This window comes from Myotis davidii, unplaced genomic scaffold (genome assembly GCF_000327345.1).
Source record: "Myotis davidii unplaced genomic scaffold, ASM32734v1 scaffold370, whole genome shotgun sequence".
Lineage (NCBI taxonomy): Eukaryota > Metazoa > Chordata > Mammalia > Chiroptera > Vespertilionidae > Myotis > Myotis davidii.
Window position 1 is genome coordinate 16,663,512 of NW_006288615.1, and position 21,361 is coordinate 16,684,872.

General features: G+C 42.0%; 1 protein-coding gene across 1 annotated transcript in view; it reads right to left on the bottom strand.

Moving 5' to 3' along the window:
• Positions 1–95: 95 nt before the first annotated feature.
• The window catches only part of LOC102770852 (mitogen-activated protein kinase kinase kinase MLT), a 141,110-nt gene continuing 119,844 nt past the window's right edge, over positions 96–21,361 (bottom strand). Inside the window, exons 16-19 of the mRNA XM_015561826.1 lie at positions 11,227–11,343; positions 8,473–8,547; positions 5,882–6,032; positions 96–1,639 (exon numbers count right to left, since the gene is read on the bottom strand). Of these exons, the coding sequence (XP_015417312.1) occupies positions 939–1,639; positions 5,882–6,032; positions 8,473–8,547; positions 11,227–11,343 (1,044 nt within the window). The 3' untranslated portion in view covers positions 96–938. The remainder of the gene's footprint in view (positions 1,640–5,881; positions 6,033–8,472; positions 8,548–11,226; positions 11,344–21,361) is intronic.

Consider the following 21,361-nt stretch of genomic DNA (forward strand, 5'->3'; position numbering starts at 1 on the left):
AAGCCTCCAGTTGCTTAGGAAAATAACCACAAATCTTACCTAGATCTTTGGATTCTGATGAGTCTTAATGAATGAGATATGCATCGTAATCAACATTAAGTTCAGTAACATTTTTTTATTGCCTAAAAATGACAACCTAAGTCAGTCCAGCTCCGACCATAATAAAAACCCAAATATCTCACTAAAATAAATACTAACCAGTAGTGTTGAGACTAGGGTGAGTTGCCTTGGGCACAAAATTTAAGGGGACATTAAACGACAACAAAAAACCCTCAAAACGGAACACCTCAATAATCAAGAAAAATTATATTTTTAAAAAAGAAAATTAATGCCAAAAAGTCATGTGGAACAAAATATCAAAATTTTAAATAAAGGCAAGATCAGTAACAGCACCTTGTCAAGCCATATTGGAGCCTTAGACAAAAAGAAAAATCATTAATATTGATTCTGTCTTTATCTAGGATTTTGATTTTTTTATCGCATATTTTTGGCATTAATTTTCATTTATTTAAGTATTGCATTAGCATCTTATTTCTCTTGACTATTGAGCTTTTGGGTGCTCCCTTAAATTTTGCACCTAAGACGAGTGCCCCCACTTAACCTCATGCCAGTCCAGGCCCTTGCTAACCAGACCAGCAATGGTTAGGGTAATACAATGGCCTATCCCCTCCTCTGAACAGGTTAATTCCGGGGGGAAAGTAAGTACACTGTGATTAAGTCTAGTTACTATCATTGGTCCACCAACATCGATAATTTAGGGTCTGGTTTGGCAGTAGTTTCAATTAGAACGTTTTCCCCAAATCCCCCCCAAAAATGGAAAAGTTGTCTTCTTGTCAAGTCTATCTGAAGGCATCATCCTATGAAAACCCATTCATTTTTTTTAAATTATTTTTTTTTTACAGCTTGCTTAGGAAAGAAAACTCATGTAGTTCAATTCATCAAAAGGTTCTCCTCCCGCGGTAGCTTCCTCGGGCTCTTTCTCTGTTCGTCTTGGCAGGAGACGGCCTGTGGGGCTTCTTCCGATATTCCACCTTGGTCCACCCTCCTTCGCTGACTTTGCTCTCCTCCTCGCCGGCTCCCGAGTCAGTCTCGGGGTTCAAAGGCATCCCTGGGATGGTCCGGCGTTGGTGGCGGTCATTTGGGCTTCGCCTGATGTCAGGCGACTGATGCGCATTGAGCGCAGACTGGTGAACTCGGTAGACCTTCCCAGAGTATCTCTCTCTTGAAGGCGTGGAGTGCGAATTCTTCCCGCTGTACCTTCCCCGAGGAGACGAGCTGAGCGACACACATCCGCGGTCGTATTTGCTCCGACTTCTGCCTGAGTACTGGGCCCTCTCCGAAGAGCTGTCAGACGTGAGGCTGGCAAAGCCGCTGTCCTTGGAGCCAAGATGCAGAGAAGAGAAGTTCCTGGGGAGCCCGTACTGGGTGGGGGAGGAGCTCCTGGACTGGTTTATGGGTGTGATCTGTTGATACTTAATGGGCACCTGCGTCCGCCGCACAGCAGCGGCGTAGGAATCCTGGTCGTTGAAGTAGGGGTAGAAGGGTGACCCCAGGATAGGGTTGCTCTGGGAGCGTTGTAAACCAGTGTTGGAGGCAATCTGCCGCATGCGCAGGGTGTCCAACCACTGGCAATCAGCATCTGCAGAAGAAATGGAAGTGAGCATCTCTGAAGCCATGCAAAGCTGCACTGCCTAATTCATCAGCCTGTCCCTGGATAATGCAAGCCTGTTTGGGATGCTCTAAGCTTTACCATTCATAGAAATTCTAGGCTGGGTATAAGGACATTTCCTTTGTTATTGTAAACTAGAGGCCTGGTGCACGAATTTGTGCACCAGTGGGGTCCTCCAGCCTGGCCTGTGGTATCAGGCCAAAACCTGCTCTCCAACATCCCCCAAGGGGTCCCGGATTGCAAGAGGGTGCAGGCCAAGCCAAGGGACCCCACAGGTGCACGATTGGGGCTGGGGAGGGATGTGAGAGGTTGGCCACCCAGGGAGGGTCATGGGAGGACTCCAGGCCATGTTTGGCACTTCTCGCTCAGTCCGAACCCCAGCAGCAAGCTAACATACCGGTTGGAGCATCTGCCCCCTGGTGGTCAGTGCACATTATAGTGAGTGTTGAGTGGCCTTAGTACATCATTAGCATATTATGCTTTGATTGGTTGAATAGCTGACTGGCCAACTGGTCACTTAGCATATTAATTAGGCTTTTATTATATAAGACTAGAGGTCCGGTGCATGAAATTTGTGTGTGTGTGTGGTGGGGGTGGGGTGGGGGGGGGATAGGTCCCTCAGCCCAGCCTGCACCCTCTCCAATCCAGGATCCCTTGGGGGATGTCTGACTACTGGTTTAGGCCCGATCCTATAGATCTGGCAGTTGGACATCCCTCTCGAAATCTGCAATCACTGGCTCCTAACAGCTCACCTGCCTGCTGGCCTGATCCTCCTAACTGCTCTCCCCTGACAGCCTGATTGCCCTAACTGCTCTCCCCTGCTGGCCTGATTGCCTCTAACCACCTCTGCCTCGGCCCCACCACAATGGCTTTGTCTGGAAGGTTGTCTGGCAGACGTCTGGTCTAATTAGCATATTACCCTTTTATTAGTATAGATACATTTAAAAAAATAAAGGCCTTTACACTGTATATTTATACTTATATGCTATATGCTTGTCATTGTTCCATAGGCTTTATTTATATTATTTCATTTAATCATCTCGCTATTCTTTTCAGGTATATAAATACTAATAATCTTATTCCATAGAGGAGGAGCAAGTTTGGGAAATAAGTAACTGGCCCAAAGCCACTTAGCTAATAATGCTGGGCCCATCTGCATCTAAATCCCATCTTCTTCCCACTTAGCCATATTCTCACTTCTGAAAACGCTGTGTGAGTGTGTTTGAATGGCAGGGGCACATTTAGAAAACAAAAAGCTTTTTCTCAGCGAGCACTTTTAAGTGCTCAAGAACTCTGCAGATAAAAGAAATTGGATTCCAACAGGAGACAGCTAGAGATTGTTTGGAAGAAAGACAGTTCATATCTCCAGAGGAGAGATTCCTGAGGTTCAGGAATAAGAAACAAATTTTTTTTTTTGCATGGAAATGAAGCAAACAGGAAAAGGTTAAGGTAAAAGAAAAAGGTCAATTAACAAGAACCATTTTGTATGCTATATTTTAGTAAATAAGCAAGGTTCTCACACCTGGATCTCTCCCGTCTTCTCCAGGGCCCCACACTACGTTGCCTACATTCTTGAGTTCCCTGCTGGTCCTCCCTGAGCTCCTGATGAAACGTCTGACAAGAACAGAGGATGCTCACTTCTCTCTGCCAGCAAGTAGCCTCCCTTTGAAGGGTCCCAGGTTCGATTCCGGCCAAGGGCACATGCCCAGGTTGTGGGCTCGATCCCCAGTAGGGGGTGTGCAGGAGACAGCCAATCAATGATTCTCTCTCATCATTGATGTTTCTATCTCTCTAGCCCTCTTCCTTCCTCTCTGAAATCAACAAAAATATATTTTTTAAAAAAAAAGGAAAGAGAAAACTACAGCAGACGTGGAGAGAGAAGACCCCTACAGATTTCAAGGGTGGAGTGTTGTATGGATCAAAGGTGTTGCATGCATCAAGTGGGATCATGACTATGACAGCCTACAGAAGTAAAATGTGCATTAAGATATTAATTATTTTGGAGGGGAAAATTGTTATAGTAAGGAGTCCTTAAGGCTTGATAGTATTTGCATGCAACCCAAGATTGTTGAATTAGCAAATCAAAGAACTTAGAGTTCCTCCTGTAGAGAAGCTAGTGAGGATCAACACCTATAATATGGGCTTAGTCATGTGTAGAGACAGCATGCTCTAAGAGATGCTTGAAGATGCATTTGTGGCTGAGAAGGTGGGTAAAAACTCAAGCCCAGTCATGATGGTCAGAATCTTCTTATGATCAATTGTGAAAGAAAATAACCCAATCAACTGTGTTGACAGAGGAAGGCAGGTCCCGCATGCTATTAAAGTATGTGTTGGAGAGTTTGGCTTACTGTCCAGGATTCTGGGCCTCCGGGCTGGTGCATATGTAAAAATATCTGGGCTGGTTGACAAGCCAGTCCTTATAGTAGAAGACATGTAGCCAGGCCCTCATAACTCAGTGACACTAGCCATTAGGGTCCTTTGTCTCCATGCCAACAAAAAACCTTCTGATATGGCTTCTCAGGTAGATTTTCTGGGGAAAAATGCACTGATCAGAAAACATGTATTTCTGGTTTGTTTGCAGGTATATTTTTCGTGATAAAAACTGAATTGCATGGGGTTTATGCATCCATCTCCATGTGTTTTTTACCTTGTCATAGTCCTGCAGAACATAACTCTGGGTTGTATTTGAGTTTCTGGACCCACACAGGTGACAGTCAGAACCTCTTCCCCGAATCTACCAAATGATAACTAATTTACCATCAAGTCAGCTGGCCTTCCTCCATGTTGTTTCTAAATTTTTTCTTTATCCTATATAATAAAAGCCTAGGTGGCGTCATGCGATGTTGTTCCAAGATGGCCGTCACAAGATGGCCACCCCCACATTGTCACAAGATGGCCGGCAGAAGAGGGCAGTTGTGAGCAATCAGGCCTGCAGGGGAGGGCAGCTGGTGTGACCAGGTCAACAGTGGAGGGCATTTGGGAGCAAACCAGGCTGGCAGGGGAGGGCAATTGGAGGGAACCAGGCTGGCAGGAGAGGGCAGTTAGGGGCGACCAGAATGGCTGGGGACAGCAATTGGGAGTGACCCGGCCTGTATGGGAGGGCAATTGGGTGTGACCAGGCCTGCAGGGGAGGGCAGTTAGGGGCGACCAGGCCTTCAGGGGAGGGCAGTTGGGGAGACTGGGCCGGCAGGGGAGCAGTTAGGAGCCAGCAATCCCAGATTGCGATTAGGGGGCGATCAGGCAGGCAGGCAGACAGGCAAGTGGTTAGGAGCCAGCAATCCCAGATTGTGAGAGCGATGTCTGACTGCCGGTTTAGGCCTGATCCCTGTGGGCAGTCAGACATCCCCCAAGGAGTCCCAGATTGGAGAGGTTGCAGGCTGGGCTGAGGGACACCCCCCCTCCTGCACGAATTTTGTACACTGAGCCTCTAGTATCATCTATAATTACCATTACCACTATCCATTATATGCATATCATGTTTTCTCTTTCTCTATCCTCTCTTACCTTTATTTTCCCGCTCCCTACTTTCCTTTCTCCCTTCCTCCCTCCGTCTCTCCCTTCTTCCTTCCTCATGTCATTCCTACACTTTGATGTATGTAAGGTATTCAGAACTCAGGAAGTTGCCCCAGTGATAGTAGTAGCTTCATAAGAATTTTGTTGGACATAGAAAATTCATATCTTTACCTACAATTTTGAAAACTAAATATATATATAAATAGATATACTTATTTTATTTAGCAATATAACATAATCATTAATTGTCATGTTTTATCACAGTTAACCAAATACTGAAATTTATTATAATATGCTCATATCTATAAGTCCATAAATACTATTTAAAACAAATATTGAAAAAATAGAAGAAGGGCCCTAGCTGGTTTGGCTCAGTGGATAGGGTGTCAGCCTGCGGACTGAAGGGTCCCAGGTTTGATTCCAGTCAAGAGCACATGCCTAAGTTGTGGGCTCGATCCCCAGTGGGGATTGTGCAGGAGGCAATCAATCAATGATTCTCTCTCATCATTGATGTTTTTCTCTCGCTCTCTCTCTCTTCCCCCCTTCCTCTCCATAAATTAATAAAAATATATTAAAGAAAATAGAAGAAGGAAGTATTATATTAGAAAGCTGTATCTGTTCACAGAGTGGTGCTTGTCCCTGGCATGAGAATTTGGTACTTAAGGGTTTGGAGTCTAGTCTAGAGCACGTCTAACTTACTTGAGTTAGACCTGCTTCCAGGGTTGCCCTCTGAGTTGAGGAATAGTGGCTGAATGGCAAGTTGGATGGCTTTCACTTCATCCTGAGGTTTCGTTCTATTCCACTGAATCGAATGAACATGTTTAGTGCTTTTGGGAGTTCTAACATCACTCTGTAAAAAAAAGAAAAAAAAAATAGTGAAACCCACAACCAAACATACACATGTTAATAAAATAGGAAGGAAAGAAAATCAGGTTATCATATCACTTTGATTTAACTTCTTAGAACACTAAAATAAATGCATTAGGTGACATATTTATAGTTTGCCTAAATATGGTAATTTGATTAAGAGACACATTTTAACCACTTTATTCCAGATGAAAGCACTTTATTCTTTAGTGGATTATAGTCATAAAAAATGTGGCTATCTTCTCTCAGAATTTATTATATTTGGCCAATCTCAACTTACTTCTTTTAAAATGAGAAATGAAAAAACAATTTCTTCTGTTTATAGTATTTGAAAGCTGACATTTTGTTGAATAAATAAAAATCTGACCACCATTTTGCCTGACTGCCTCTGATCAGCAGGGTAACTGGGCAAATGTGGGTCGTTTGGTGGGACTAATTACCCCACGGGTGGAACAGGGCAACAGATACAAAAGGGAGAGAGGATAGAGTCAATACCAAGGATCTGAAAAAGAAGAGGACACCAGTTCAAGACACAGCACTTTCTTGTTCCCAAACTTCCCTACTCACCAGGTGTCACGAAGCAGGATTCAAGAGCCTCCCAGGGTTCATTAAGGTTACAAAAACATGTTTAAAGAGCCCTGAAGTGACAGTTACAGATGCATGGAGCCCGAGAAGAAGGAGGAGGAGGAAGAGGAAGGGGAGAGAAAAGGAGAAGAGAATTCCGTATAGTATGTCTCCTTACTGACTAAAGAAGGCAGAGAGGAAGTCTAGCTATTATCACTGTCTACCATAGTAAAAAGAGGGTTTTCCTCGGTGGTGGGGTGGGGACTGGTCAACAGGCTCCAGAATAGTCTATATTCCAAGTTCCTCAAGACCAATCAACCTCTGTTTTTAGGTTTTTTGTCCTGCAAGCAACACTTTGACAAATAATGCTATTTCTCAGGTGCCTCCTCCCTGAGATGCTGTGCACCTTGGCTGCTGAGGATAAATAGCTGCTATAACACTATTGGCTTCCAGCACTGGGCCACCCTGGGGCAGTGAACAGGCCAGGGTTTGGATTCTAATGTTGAAAAGCAGACCCGGGAGGCTCAAAGACCACCATAATGTGCTAGTGCATGGAGTCCAATTGGAGGCTGTATTTACAGTCAGAGGACCTGGTGAAAACTGTATTTACAGTCAGAGGACCTGGTGGGACTCCACCCACAATGACACTGACAACTCCAAACCTCAGGGCACCTTTAATCTCTTGAGCCTATTTTTCCTAGCTGCCAAGTGAAGACAATGCTACCTATCTTTCCGTATTTACACAAGATTGATGAGATAAAACGTGTAAACTCCTCTTACAGTGCCTAGGTCATAGTAAATCCTTCCTGAATGTTCCTTGAATGAACACATGAATGAATGAATGAATGAATGAAATGCACATCATATTGATGGTAGATGCATACCAGTATCTCCATGTGTGCCGAGACTCGGGGCTATACCTGGTCCCCTCTAACCCTGTCCCCCAGGGTTTCTCTACTTTGTACGTCCCATCAGTCATAAAGTCCTGATAATTTTCAAAACATAATTAGGTTATTTTAAGCACTTGGCTTCCCCACCATGCTTAGAGTAAATCCAAACTCCTCACTTTGGCCATGAGCCTGCATGCGCCAGCCCCGCCCACCTCTCTAGCTTTGCCATTGCCCTCTGTGCCTCAGGAACTCGCACTTGCCTTTCCTCTGCTGTTTCTTGCTTCTTCTTCCTCCTCAGAGGAGCGGCCTTCCCTGGTCACGCAATCTCCTGCCCGAGTCTCACTGTTTTCTGGTTAGCACTCATCACTCCCTGACATCACTTACTTATTTGTTACCTATTTCTTTTCTAGCTCCGCCCTCCCTCACTGGAATATAAGACTCAACAGAGTACAGATTTGGTCTATCCTAATCACAGAACAATACTTGTCAGTAGGCATTTGCTAAATAGATGAATTTTAATTTTAATAGTATTTTTTTTAGTGTAAGTTTATGTAATTTTCTGTATATAAAAATCTATGGATTATGCTTTTAATAATAGATCCCCCTTACCTCTGGAAGGTAGTTGAAGTTGAATCTATCCTTGTGAAGAATCACTGATCTACTCTTACCCCTAAACTTTAAGCACTCTGTTTTTTCACTGGCATCCCCAATACATAACACATTATGTGGCACAAAGGAGGTGCTCAGACATTAACTGGTGAATGAATGAATTACTACCTCAGTCTCTATCTAGGTAAGTGTATCCTATTTTCTTTCCTTCCCAACACTTTGTTAGAGTAATTACATTGATCTTCCCATATTCACATTGGTTCAATGGTTTCTCATCCAAATAAATTCCTACTGAGAAAGCCACCAGCCCCTCCACCCTTCTACCCCCGCCCCCAGCGCACCCCCCCATCCCAAGCTTACCTCATATGTGACAGTACATTCTACAGTCTGATTTTCTGTTATTCCCACAATCCACTTCTCCATTACAAATGGGGGCTGAAAAACAAAAGTTAGGCTGGTGTAGGGCAATGGTACAGCCTGTTCCGCTACAGCATGTTCCCCTGAGGCCGGCTGCACCAGACACAATTGGCAAATAGGGGCATAATGCCAGGTTAGCATGGAAGTCGCACTGGTTCACATGTGATTACTCATAGCGTGCCAGTGTATGGGGTTTTGGTTTTTGTTTTTTTTTTAATCTATTTTATTGATTTTTTTTTTTTACAGAGAGAAAGGGAGAGAGATGGAGAGTCAGAAACATCGATGAGAGAGAAACATCGATCAGCTGCCTCCTGTACATCTCCCTTTTGGTTTTTATAAGACATCCTTTCACATATTTACAAACATCCAGTTCTGGTCCCCCACAATCTCCTCTTTTCTGATATATCACTCAATCCTATCATTAGGTCATTCATTCATGTTAATATTTTGAAGCATCAGCAGAAAACCTTCTCACAATGAAGAGAAACGCTTAACAATATAAGACTGAGAAGTACCTTCCTCAAGCAGTGGCTGGTCCAGTGGCTTCAGCAACCACTCTGCCCTTCCCTATATCAGGCTATTGGCAAAGCTGTGCGTGCAAATGAGACTGTGGAGACATTTCCCCACTATATTAAAACAAAGGATCAGTGAAGAAGTGTACACCTTGGATCCTATTTTAATTTTGATGAAAATGGTCATTATTAGAAATGAATCTCTCTGCTCCTCCCCCCGACCCCACTTCATCCCAGGTGTCTGTGAACTGGATACAAAGCAAATTTGGCCAAGATTTAACTGGGCTAGTAGGTTTTTGTTTGTTCTTCTTGCTGTTGTTTTGACTAGAATTGTTATCGCTTCTGATGGTGTTAAAAAATTCTACTTATTTTGAGTGGTCTGCCCCAATTCTATTTTCCCTAAAAGCCCTATTAATGTTGGCGTGTGATTTTTGCAGACGATGCCGTTCGTCAGGAATGCATATATGGCATTACAGCAGAAACACTTGTATTTGATTTAACGCCTCCGCCCTGGTCTTTTTGCCCTGAACACCTTCCTTCCCTTAGCAGGCAATGGCTTGGATCCTGAATGACACTGAAGCAAAGAACAACTGCTGCAACCAGAGCCGGAGCAGGTAGGGAGGAAAGAAGTACCTATCCCATCTTCAAGATGTCACAGCAATATGTCCCCCAAAATAAAGGAAAGTTGCAACCAGATCATAACCTTTACAGGTAAATAACACCATTGAAACAACTCCATTGCTCAGGGAAATCCAACAATGAATGTCAAATCAATCTACTTGATAAACTTGGAAGTTTAGCGATTTTAACTTAAAAGGATTTGGGAGTTGCCGAAACCGGTTTGGCTCAGTGGATAGAGCATCGGCTTGCGGACTGAAAGGTCCCAGGTTCGATTCCGGTCAAGGGCATGTACCTGGGTTGCGGGTACATCCCCAGTAGGAGATGTGCAGGAGGCAGCTGATCGATGTCTCTCTCTCATCGATGTTTCTAACTCTCTATCTCTCTCCCTTCCTCTCTGTAAAAAATCAATAAAATATATTTTTTAAAAAAAAAGGATTTGGGAGTTTAGCAATGTGATGCCTGGGAAGGGAACACATTTGCAAGTCTAATGATGTGGCTTTGAAGATTCTTTTCACTTCCCAAGTGGGTGAACCCTGGTTCTTCTTTGCTACCAATCCCATTTCCTTCACTAACACCAAATACACACTTAAGAGTGTACAAGAGTTAATGGCACATGTGAAGTTCAGGGTGACAGTCCTATTGATACCACGGCTGTTGTTGACCTTCTACGATTTAAGCCTCATATATATATTTTCAGTGTGATTAGTACAGAGTTGAAATCCCACCCCCCAAGTTCTTTCTTCATTGAGTTTTTTTTTTAAAATATATTTTATTAATTTTTTTACAGAGAGGAAGGGAGAGGGATAGAGAGTTAGAAACATCAACGAGAGAGAAACATCCATCAGCTGCCTCCTGCACACCTCCTACTGGGGATGTGCCCGCAACCAAGGTATATGCCCTTGACCGGAATCGAACCTGGGACTACAAGTTCTTTGGTTAATCTCTTCCCACCCACCCACGCTTGCCTTCCCTCTGAAATTCGACAGTCTTTATTTTATTTTATTTTTAGGAGAAGCTAAGCATTTCTTTAAGTCTTTCTTCAGTGTTTTAATGGGCAGGCTTCTACCAGTGACCCTAAAGCAGGAACATGCTCTCTGGCCACTCCAGGGATTCACAGGTGTGAACTTCAAGAAGCTGTGAAGACTTCAACACGTGCCTCAATGACTAGCCTCGTCACTGCCCTTCAAGAAACTGAGCACAACCAAGAAAACCTTCCTCCTTACAAGTTTTCCAAAGTTTAAAATGAGCCAAAATTTGAGGTAAATATTTTCATCTTTAGCATTTTCTTTCCTTTAGTAAATGACAGAATGAGCATAAAGAAATGTAGAAAAAAATTAAATGATGCCTTCTGTAATACCTTTTAGCTCACACAGCATAAGTGGAATTTTAACAAAAAACTATTATGATCTCAATCTGCTAAATAAAATGTGCCTTTCAACAGCCAGCTTGAGGCTCAGCTGATGTGAGCATCAACAGCACAAAAGCACACTGCTGGGGTATTTTAATGTCTTTGTTTGATATCTGTGAATTCACAAAAGCTTTTAAGCCGTAAATAGAACCCTACCTTTGTCATCTTTAAAATCTCTGCATCAGGTAAGTTGGTGTTGAATGTCACATCTTTGATGTAGGTTATTGCAATTTCATCCCCATCTATCTCCATATACATTTTCCACTTACAGTCCTGGAATTAAAAACAAAATTACAGAATTTGAGAAACTGAAAAAATATTTTTTTAGTCTCAATGTTTTATAACACATGAAGTATCCTATATAATAAAACCCTAATATGCAAATCGACCAAACGGCGGAATGACCAGTCTATGATGCGCACTGACCACCATGGGGCAGATGCTCAATGCAGGAGCTGCCCCCTGGTGGTCAGTGCATTCCCACAGAGGAAGAACCACTCCGCCAGAAGTCCAGCTCACAGCTGGCTCTGCAGTGGTGGTGAGGTCCCCCAAGGGGTCCCGGACTGGGAGAGGTTACAGGCTCGGCTGAGGGACCCTTCCCCACCCCAGTGCATGAATGTCGTGCACCGGGCCTCTAGTTTTAAATAAAGTATTATTGGAGTGTTTCTTTTTTTTCCTCCCCCATTTCAATAAAAGACATGAAATGAAATCTCTCTACATAGCTAAATAACCCCCAGTGAGGGCAATCTTGAGACATAATTTATCAATGTAAGTGTTTTATTATAGGGGTTGCAAACTCCAAATCCTAAAGGGGCCAGGCAGATAATAAAATTGAGTAAAGCCAGGCAGTTTCATTAAGGAGCCTTAAATTGTAATCTTTCAAAATTGACCCATTTAATTTCCATATTAACATAGGAATATTTTTTTCATTGACACAAAGGGCTGTAGTCTTTCCACTTTTTTTTTGTTTTTTTAAAATATAAGGCCTTATTGATCTACCTTTTCCTTTTCCAGTATTGATAATGACATAGGTTCAAGGAAGAACTCACTTTCCTTTTCACAGGAAGGAAGACAATACCACCAATGTGATGATGTATGACAATTGGCCTAACCAAGTGTTGGGAGTTATGGGAAGGGTAAGCGGCTCTAGGGGAAAAAGGGGCAACTGTCCTAAAGGAACAACAGCCCCCACTCAGCTTCTGTTGATTGTCCCCATGTGGGAATACAAGCCCAGTGTTGCTAAGTCCTTTAATGTTTCATGAAAAACTGGATATCTGGATTCTTACATGAAAACTCTTGGTTTTTTAAATGGTGGCATGTTACATTTTCAGGAAAAGAACCATGTAATGATACAGTGCTTTACTACACCATTAGTCACCAGGGACTTCAAATTAAAACCACAATTCGATACACTATACAACTACCAGATGGCTAAGACTGATAACAGCTAATGGTGGCCAGAATTTGGAGCTACTGGATTACCAGTGGGAGTGTAAATGGTATAATTATTTTGGAAACAAGTCTTGGCAATTTATTATAAAACTAAACATACACCTATTCTATGACCCACAAAGTCTTCTCCTAGGTATTTACCCCAGAGAAATGAAAAAAGAGTTCCACAGCATTGCTCTGATTAGCTTTCTCATGAGAGCCCAAGAGCTGGAAGCAGGCCAAGTGTTCATCAACAGAGGGATAAACTGTTGGATATTCATAGAATGGAATATTACTCGGCAATACAAAGGAACTATTACTGATGCACGTAATGACATCTATCACACAAACATTACAGTGAGTGAAAGTCTTAGACAAAAAGAACGTACTAAGAATTCCATTTATATGACTTTCTAGAACAGACAAAACCAATCTATCATGGGAAAAATTCACAAGAGTGGTTGCTTCTGCAGATGGGATTGAATGGAAAGGGCCGTGAGGAACTTTCTGGGAGTGGTAATGCTCTACTGATGGGGGTTTGGGTTATGTAGGTATAAGCATTAAGTAAGCAAATGCATATTGAGATGTGTACATTTCTCATTGAACTCTAGCATACAGAAATATTTAGGAGAAAGTGTACTGATGTCTGTGAAGTGCTGTGAAATGCACAAAAATAGGGACTGAGAGGTGGACAGATATGTGATAAAGCAAGTAGAGTAAAATGTTAATGGTTGAATCGTGGAGGTGGGTATATGAGGGTTCACTACAAAATTTTTTCGACCTTGCTGTATGAACAATATAATGTGTTGTGGGATAAATACTGTGTGTACAATTAAAAGGAAAAATAAACTCATGTCTTTGCATCAAATTTGACCCCTGGACTATAAATTCACCTTCTTTCTTATATTCTCTGAAGGATTCTGAGAGATTAAGAATAATGTACTGAGCACCTTACATGCTGAAACTAGAAAATGCTTTCGTAGCACTAGCCCTGGAATGCTTCCTTAGCAAGCCCAGACAAAATGATTATGAAAGAGCACTAACAGAAAGGCTGTTGAAAACCGGTTGGCTTCACAAGGAAGCTGGGGGAGCCTGATGTCTTAGGAAAACTTGTAGAAGAATTGCAGAGCCAAGAGGAGCCCAGGCCTGCGGGGAGTCACCCGCTTTCCCCAGTCACTGGCACAAGAAGGAGAGACAATTAGTGATGGAAAAGGTCTATTAAAAAATATGAAAACCTAGCTCTTGGCTAACATAAGTCAAATTAGTCACTCAGAATTGACAAATCTCTCAGTATTTCTTTGTTTTGGAGGCACTGCTTCCGTGACAACTTGGATCCAGAGATAACTGGGCAGGATAATGACTGGAGTCTCCATTGCTCTTCTCTGAAACAGACTCAAGGCAGCAGCTGGAATAAAACGCCTTCAACAAACTGAGTTACGTAGTTCTGTTTCTCCTACCTGTCAAGTTTTGGAATTAAGTTAATCAAAGCACAGTCAAAAGACCTTGAACTATGTGCAAATGTCCGATTCCCTCTGCTTGGCTCTCCCATCTCACAACGCAAGTACTCTGTGACCTCATTCCCCAAAGTGCACGTGCTCCGAGAAACTCGGCGGTGAGAAGGGGCTGACAGGAAGGGATTCACACTGTGGAATGCTTACTGTGCTCTAGGCATGTTGCTGGGTATGTATGCAGTTGATATCAACTTATTTAGTCGATATCCTTAAAAGAGGTAAGAGAGGAAAATGGGCCTCAGACAGATTAAGGACTTTTCCAAGAGTTTCCTAGCCAACGAGTGGTGGAGGTGGGATGATAACAGCACAAGGAGGCCTGGCTCCGAAGTTGGAGGAGATGCCAATGGGGGAGGACAGTTGGGAAGGGTGGCAGGATGGACTCACTGGGTGGTTTGAGGAGCTTCACAATGGGACCAGCTATTGACACAGACAGGAGGGAGAAGGACCAGAGAATATTTTGCTAATACAACCAAAACATCAAGTGGCCATCGGTCCTGCCCTGGGGCAACTGCTTCTTTGTTTCTCAAAGTCTAAGTTGGAGAAACAAAGATCTACATAATAGCGTTACAGACCTTCTACTTTCTAAATTCCCCTTTTCTCTTATCTGAAAGAAAGCCTTTCACCTGAACCATAAAGGAAAATAGCTGCAGAAGCAATAAAAGTATAATCAAGGCAGTTATAAGACAAGGGTGGCATTCTCCATTCATTAAAAAGCAGGTACTTCTTGTTACAAAGCTGGGTAAGAAGGAAAGAGAATATGCATTGTTTACTTGAATTATTAACTCAATCTGTCAATGCCCTGCTATTACTCTTAGGTATTTTCAGGGCCTCTATGATTCAATTGTTGTCTACTTAAGAAAAGTAATCCACAAAGTAATGAAATTCTTTAACTTTTGCTCAATTTCAAATTACCCTAAAGTATTCCTGGTATTTTTGTTACCCAGTGAGTCATTCGTGTCAATGAGCATTCTCCACACCTCCTAGGATTTAAACAAGTTATTGAATTCCACAGGAATTCAACTCCAGATGGAATGCCATGGAATGAGTTCTTACACAATTGATCACTGAAAAGGTTTTCATACAAATAAGATGAATTGAATCATCAGTAATATCACTAAAAATAACAATTCCACATACTTACAAGCCCAATATAGATTTTTACATGCACAATTGCTACCTTTTCAGTTCCTTGGTAGTGATAGGGACCAGGCCATGGGAGTGAGGGCTGTTTTAAAAACCATTCAGTTTAACCAGGGTGAACTATTGATTTTGGCTTGATGTGAGTGACAGAAAGGTGGGTATTGATTTTTTAATCGGAAACATTCTAGAGTCACTTTGGACGTGTGAGAATAACTCTCAATTCTGACAAGCAGAAATCAAAAGCAGGCCACTCTGTGTTTTGAGAGAGCCTGTGGGGCCTCAAAGAACTCCCTTTCCAAAAGCATGTCACCCATGGTGGTCTGAAATAGCCCTGTTATTCACTCATTAGGTTGAAGATTTTGAGGATTTCTTTTAAAACGGAAACAACATAGGAAAGAAAGATACATTAAGCCATTTACTAAGGGAGAAGCAGGAGGGGGAGATAAAAGACCACAAGTCTAAAGTCCAACAACATGGGTTTGAATACCCCCCAACTTTCTTCTCTCCCAACCTTAGCCAAGTTATATGTCCTGTCGGAGCCTTCGTATCCTTTAATTACAAACAACTAGTTGTACTCTCTGAGGTTTAAATGAGATAACGTAAATTAAGTTCCCAGCACAGTGTCAGAGCCAAAAAAGGAGCTCAAAGAGGAGTAATTATTATTGTTACCAATACTGGTTACCAACAGAGCTCCAGTTTGTTATTGGACTGGCTGGCCCATCATCTAGCAGCAATCTAAGGGAATGGGCCAGAGGTAATGACTGTTCACTGGCAGGAAGGTAGGAAGAGTGCCTAGATTTGGGATCTGGCCAGAACAGACAGGCTGGGCCAGAGCATCTTACTTGGGCATGAATTTGGGGATCCAGAGAACACTAAATAACTCTAATGCCAGGGAATGTCCAAGGTTGGGAAAAAAGAAGAAGGTGCAGCCAGGTGGCAATATAACACTGACTGATTTTATGAAAGAAATCAAAGAAGGAGCAAACTTGTATCTTCTTACATAGATAAATGAAATAACACCAGTTCTTCCCTTTCCTGCGTCAATGAATCCTGATGCGGCCCTGCCAATAGGAACATCATCTGGAGGTACAATGGCTATGAAAAGTGATTGACAGCCCGAAAGCTTTACCTCAGATGAGGAAACTAAAGATGAGGTATTTGACCAAGACAGCAAGTTGTAGAGCTCAGAACTGAACCAAGGTGGTGTACTATATGAGACCAGGTTCCCCCTCAGTCTTTTCTAAATCCTGAACAATCCGTGTTATGGGTTAACAAAAGTAAGAATTACAGTACAGAGGACTTTTATCTTCCAACATCAATAGTGCAAATTATCTCAATGAATTCCTTTTTAGGGCTCCATGGCAGAGATTGGAACACTGAGTCTCTAACAAGTCCAACATGGCCAATTTCCCCCTCCATTGTTGAAAAAGATCATTGTTAAAAGTGCATATGGTGCCATCCACGGTCTGTATGCTCTTTCTTGACTGGTCTGGCCAATGCCTGGAATCACAAACACTTCCCTGCAGCCCTGGCGTAAAGGGCTTTGTGGCGAGACATGACTTCCACTTCCCAAACCAGCAACAACCCCGTCCCGTCTAGTTACACAAACAGATCATGGGACAGGTCCTGGCCACCATGGATTTTAACCTCCTAACTGGATTCCCACATGAGAAGACATTCCCACTGCTCATATCTGCACCTTGACGCACATTTCTAGGGGACGCTGATTACTATTCAATAGGGAAAAGACACTGATGACAGGAGCAGAGCCAGGCACTGGGAAGCTCTTTGTTAGGGTGTTGAATAGCAAAAAAAGAGTTATCCACACCTTCCTACCAGCGAGATAATCTGCCTCCCAATGCGAATCTACAAGAAATATATGGAATTTTGTTGAGAAGAGGGGAATTTTTGCATTTAAAACTGATGAAAAAGTGACAATTCTGTTGGGTACCATTTATCTGGGCAGCTGCTGAAATACCTGGATAATTTAAAGAGCAAGTGCCTGGTAGGTGGAGGACAAGCAAGCATTCATTCCCTTTGAACTGCTTCAGCATTGCCAACTTTATGAAATTTTTTTCTGATTTAAGATTATTGGCCGAGTAAAAGAGAAACTATTAACCCTGTAAAGACAAAATTCTAAACAACACTCAGTTAATGCTAAAGTATGTCTTACTGAGAAATCATTTTTATGTTCTTTGCAAGCTGTTTAAAATTCTTTGGCGTATAAGCGATGCCAAACATAGATATCCCTGCTCCCCGCGCCCCCCGCCACACACACACACACACACACACACACACACACACACACATACACACATCAAGATAGCAATACATTTTTCAAATGGGAAAAGGAATTGAAGTAAGTACAAAAATTAAACTTTAAATATTAAATTCTGGGCAACTCAGGGAATAAAATCTCTCTCTAATATTTTCCCATCAACACTTTATTGCAAATATGAACACTATAGGTTAATCTTTAAACATCTAAGGCCAAGATTTTTCAGGACATTTCAGAAGGAAACAGACCCCATATTAGGCTTTCAGGCTCCTACAGATCACCTTTACCTGAAGGTTGCAGACAACATTTTTTTAATGTATTTTTTTTAATTGAGGTATAATTTGCATACAATAAAGTGAAATATCTTAAATGCATTGTTGAATAAATGGTGACTGATGTATATACCAATGTAACCATACAAACAAGCAGATTATTTTTACTTCCCTAGAAAGTGCCCTCATGCCCTTTCCCAGCCGATCCTTCCTGCACAACCAGAGGCACCACCACTGTTCCAATTTCTTCAGCATCGATTAATTTTGCCTGCTCTAGAACGTCACAGAGCTGGAATTGACAGAATGCACTGTATATATCCAGCTGTTTCCACATGGGTGTTTGAAGTTAGCCATGCTATTTAATCTTCACAGATTTACCCTACCATAGATACCATTTTATAGATGAGCAGACTGAGGCTCAGAAAATGCAGATTTGCAGAAAATTCACTTAGCTGCGCTAGAATTGTAGCTTAAGTGCTGGGCATGCCCCGTCTAATGGTAGACACACTGCTGGTTAAAGTCCCCATCAGCCCCCCATCTGTCCCCCACGAACAGAGGAAAAGTAAAATCATCAGAGATCGCTCAGAATTCTAGCAAAGATGCCCCTCCACCTTACAAAGGCCTGTACCGAGGAAACATTTTAAAATATATAAAACACAGAGGTCGGAATAAACTTTTTAAGATTCAAGAGGGGGGAAGAAAGGGAAACAATCTCATAGCAGGCGAGAAACGCAAGATGAAATAAAAATACGATAGAGATGTTGGTCATGCTGGTATTAAAAGTAGTAAGATGTTGATGATTTAGGCCTCCGAAGGCGTCTTTACATGCGTTGCTATTATCTAGCTCAGCTGCCGGAACCTGCTGTTTTAAAGGCAGGAGAGGGGAGCATCCCGCACTAGCACCTGGGTTATTTATCATTATGTATCACCCCGCTACACCCGATTTTATGATGCTGCCTTTAAAAGGGAGATAATGCAAGTATGGTTAATTTGCTCCTCTTCTTTAGCTGTACAGTGTCGTGACCCATCACGGCTTTGTCCCACGAGATTTGTTTTTCCACCAAAAAGACATGCACAAGAAACTCTCCCTAAAAATTCCATTAATAACCTCTTTCAGCGCGTATAGGTTGCCGGGTCTGGAACTAAGAATGTTTTAATCTCTTCAGCAAAACAATGTCTCATAATGATGTACAGGACTATTGCTGTACTGATGAAGAATCATACATAATTCAGCACCTTTCACTTGGCACCACTGTGATGTCCTCATTAGCGGTGGCTCACAGTGTCTGTCAGATGGTGTCCATGCGAACGCAGGCATTATATTGTCTTTGAGATGTGCAGCTGCTTCCATGACACTGCCAGTATATAAAAACATGACGCCAGTTTGTTTTATTTAGTGCTAAACCTTCCAGTTTGTAAAAACAAGGCTGACACAGAGCCTGACATGAGGCAGTGAAAATAATTAGCTCTCATTTTCTCAGCCTCCTATTTCCTTCTCCCTGCTGTGTTCTCTTTCCACTAAACCACCACATGTCAGTCGAAATGGGAGGCAATTAGTGGGCTCATTTCAGTCCCCACAACTGTGCTGAAAAGAAAGTATTTATGATGGCACAATGCACAGCTGAAAGATTAAATAACATTTGCCTTTTGAAAAGAAAATGACTTCTAGCTAAATGGGCAATTTTTGATTATTCTCAAACAAGCTTAGAGTAGTTGGTTTTTAAAATACAAGAAAGGAAAATGAGTCATTTTTAGGTGAAAGAATCAAATAAAACTTGACACAGTAATGCAAATAACTGATGTTTTATTGCAAAATATGTAAATGCGTTACACCCTTAACAATGGCTTGTGTCTAAGGTCAGGGCAGATTGGTGCCAACTAGACACCAGTGGAGATAAGGTTGTTATATTGCATTTTGGGGGATTGTTATTTGAGTTATGTATGAAAAAGGGGCTTTGCGGATGATGGTAAAATAAAGTGAAATCGAGTGAGACATACTTTCATATAATGTATTAGACACTCGACTACCTGAAATGGTGTGGATGTTAGTTGACATGTTTGAAAAGGGCTTTTTTTATTTTTTAAAAACTGTATTTGAAAGTGAAAGGTGCTAGGTATTCATCTTGGAGAAAAGGAATAGTAAATCTTGTTACTGATTTTTGAATAATTAAGAATCTATTCTATCTCAGACTGAATTTCTCAGTGAATACAGAAGGTAGTCTGGCTTACCTAATTACTGCTTAAATTTTTTTTAATACTGAGAAATGGGCTGCAAAAGAACTTTTACCCAGGACCCTCAAAATATAAAAACAGCTCTTTTACATATTAAATTCTCCTCCCACCTTCTATGACTTCAAGAAATATGATTTTTTTTCTAATATATTTTTATTGATTTCAGAGAGGAAGGGAGAGGGAGGGAGAGAAACATCAATGATGAGAGAATCACTGATCGGCTGCCTCCTGCACCAGAATAGAACCCGGGACCCTTCAGTCTGCAGGCCACTGAGCCAAACCAGCTAGGGCAAGAAATATACTTTTAAAGAACCACTAGCCTAGTTAATAGGCATTGTTTACCAGTTGAGCTATACTCAGTCCAAATCCTAATGTCCATGACTGACACGGTCGTCATACATCTTTGCTTTTACAATATGCTGCTTTTAATTTCATTTCAAATGATCGTTCCCTCTTATTGCTGACTATTTTCGAGACCTAATTGTTGGTTCAGAAAACACAGGTCACTGTGAGTTACTGAAGTCTTCTCTCTGCCGAACTTTCAACGAGCCCCAGAGGCTTTGGGGAACCTGCATGTAAAAGCAGACATCTCCTCTACTATTACCAACATCATGGCGTCAACCACTACAACTGTTCCAACATCTTAAGAAACAATCACAGATTAAAATTTTGTTTATCTATTTCCATAAGTATTTGAGTACAAACTCAAATCCTAATCTTTGATTCATACAATATGGTTAGTGCATCTGTATGAGCCAGTGCGATTCAAGGTGTCCTAAGCCAACAATGGAGTCACTGGGAGGCTCGAGCTCTCTTTGAACTAACTGCTTATAATTCCAGCTGGAAACCAGCAACATGTATTTGCAATTTGTTCAGACCAAAGTCTTTTCATGAGATCCTTGCTATGAGCTATTGTAAAAGGAATTCAGAATCTTGACTAAGAAGACCAAGAGTGATCCAATGGTGTGCTGGAGCCAGCTCTCATGGTATGAGTGCTCACATCTCTCCCTGACTCTAAGCTCAGTGATGTCAGATTGGTAACTTGAACTTGGCTGTGGTGGGAGTATTTATTTAAACCATGGAAATCTGCAAACACTACAAGTGAGGGCTGCTTTTTCCAGTTGATAGACATTTTCTGGCATGCCATTTCCACACCTCACTGGCAAGTACGTACTGAACACCTCTCAGGTCCGCTTAGTTGTATAGGCCACTGCCCAACCCATTTGAAGTCTATTGCCATGCTCTAATTAGAAATCAGCAGCATGTTGTGTAGTCAAATTCCGAACTGAATTTGTTCCTTCGCTGTCAATTAAAATTTAATTTCCTATAGAACCTTACCACTGCAAGCTTATGTACTTAGTAACACATACACATGCGTGTACATATATTTCCCCCTCAAAATAGCTGAACATAGGAAATAAATTTCC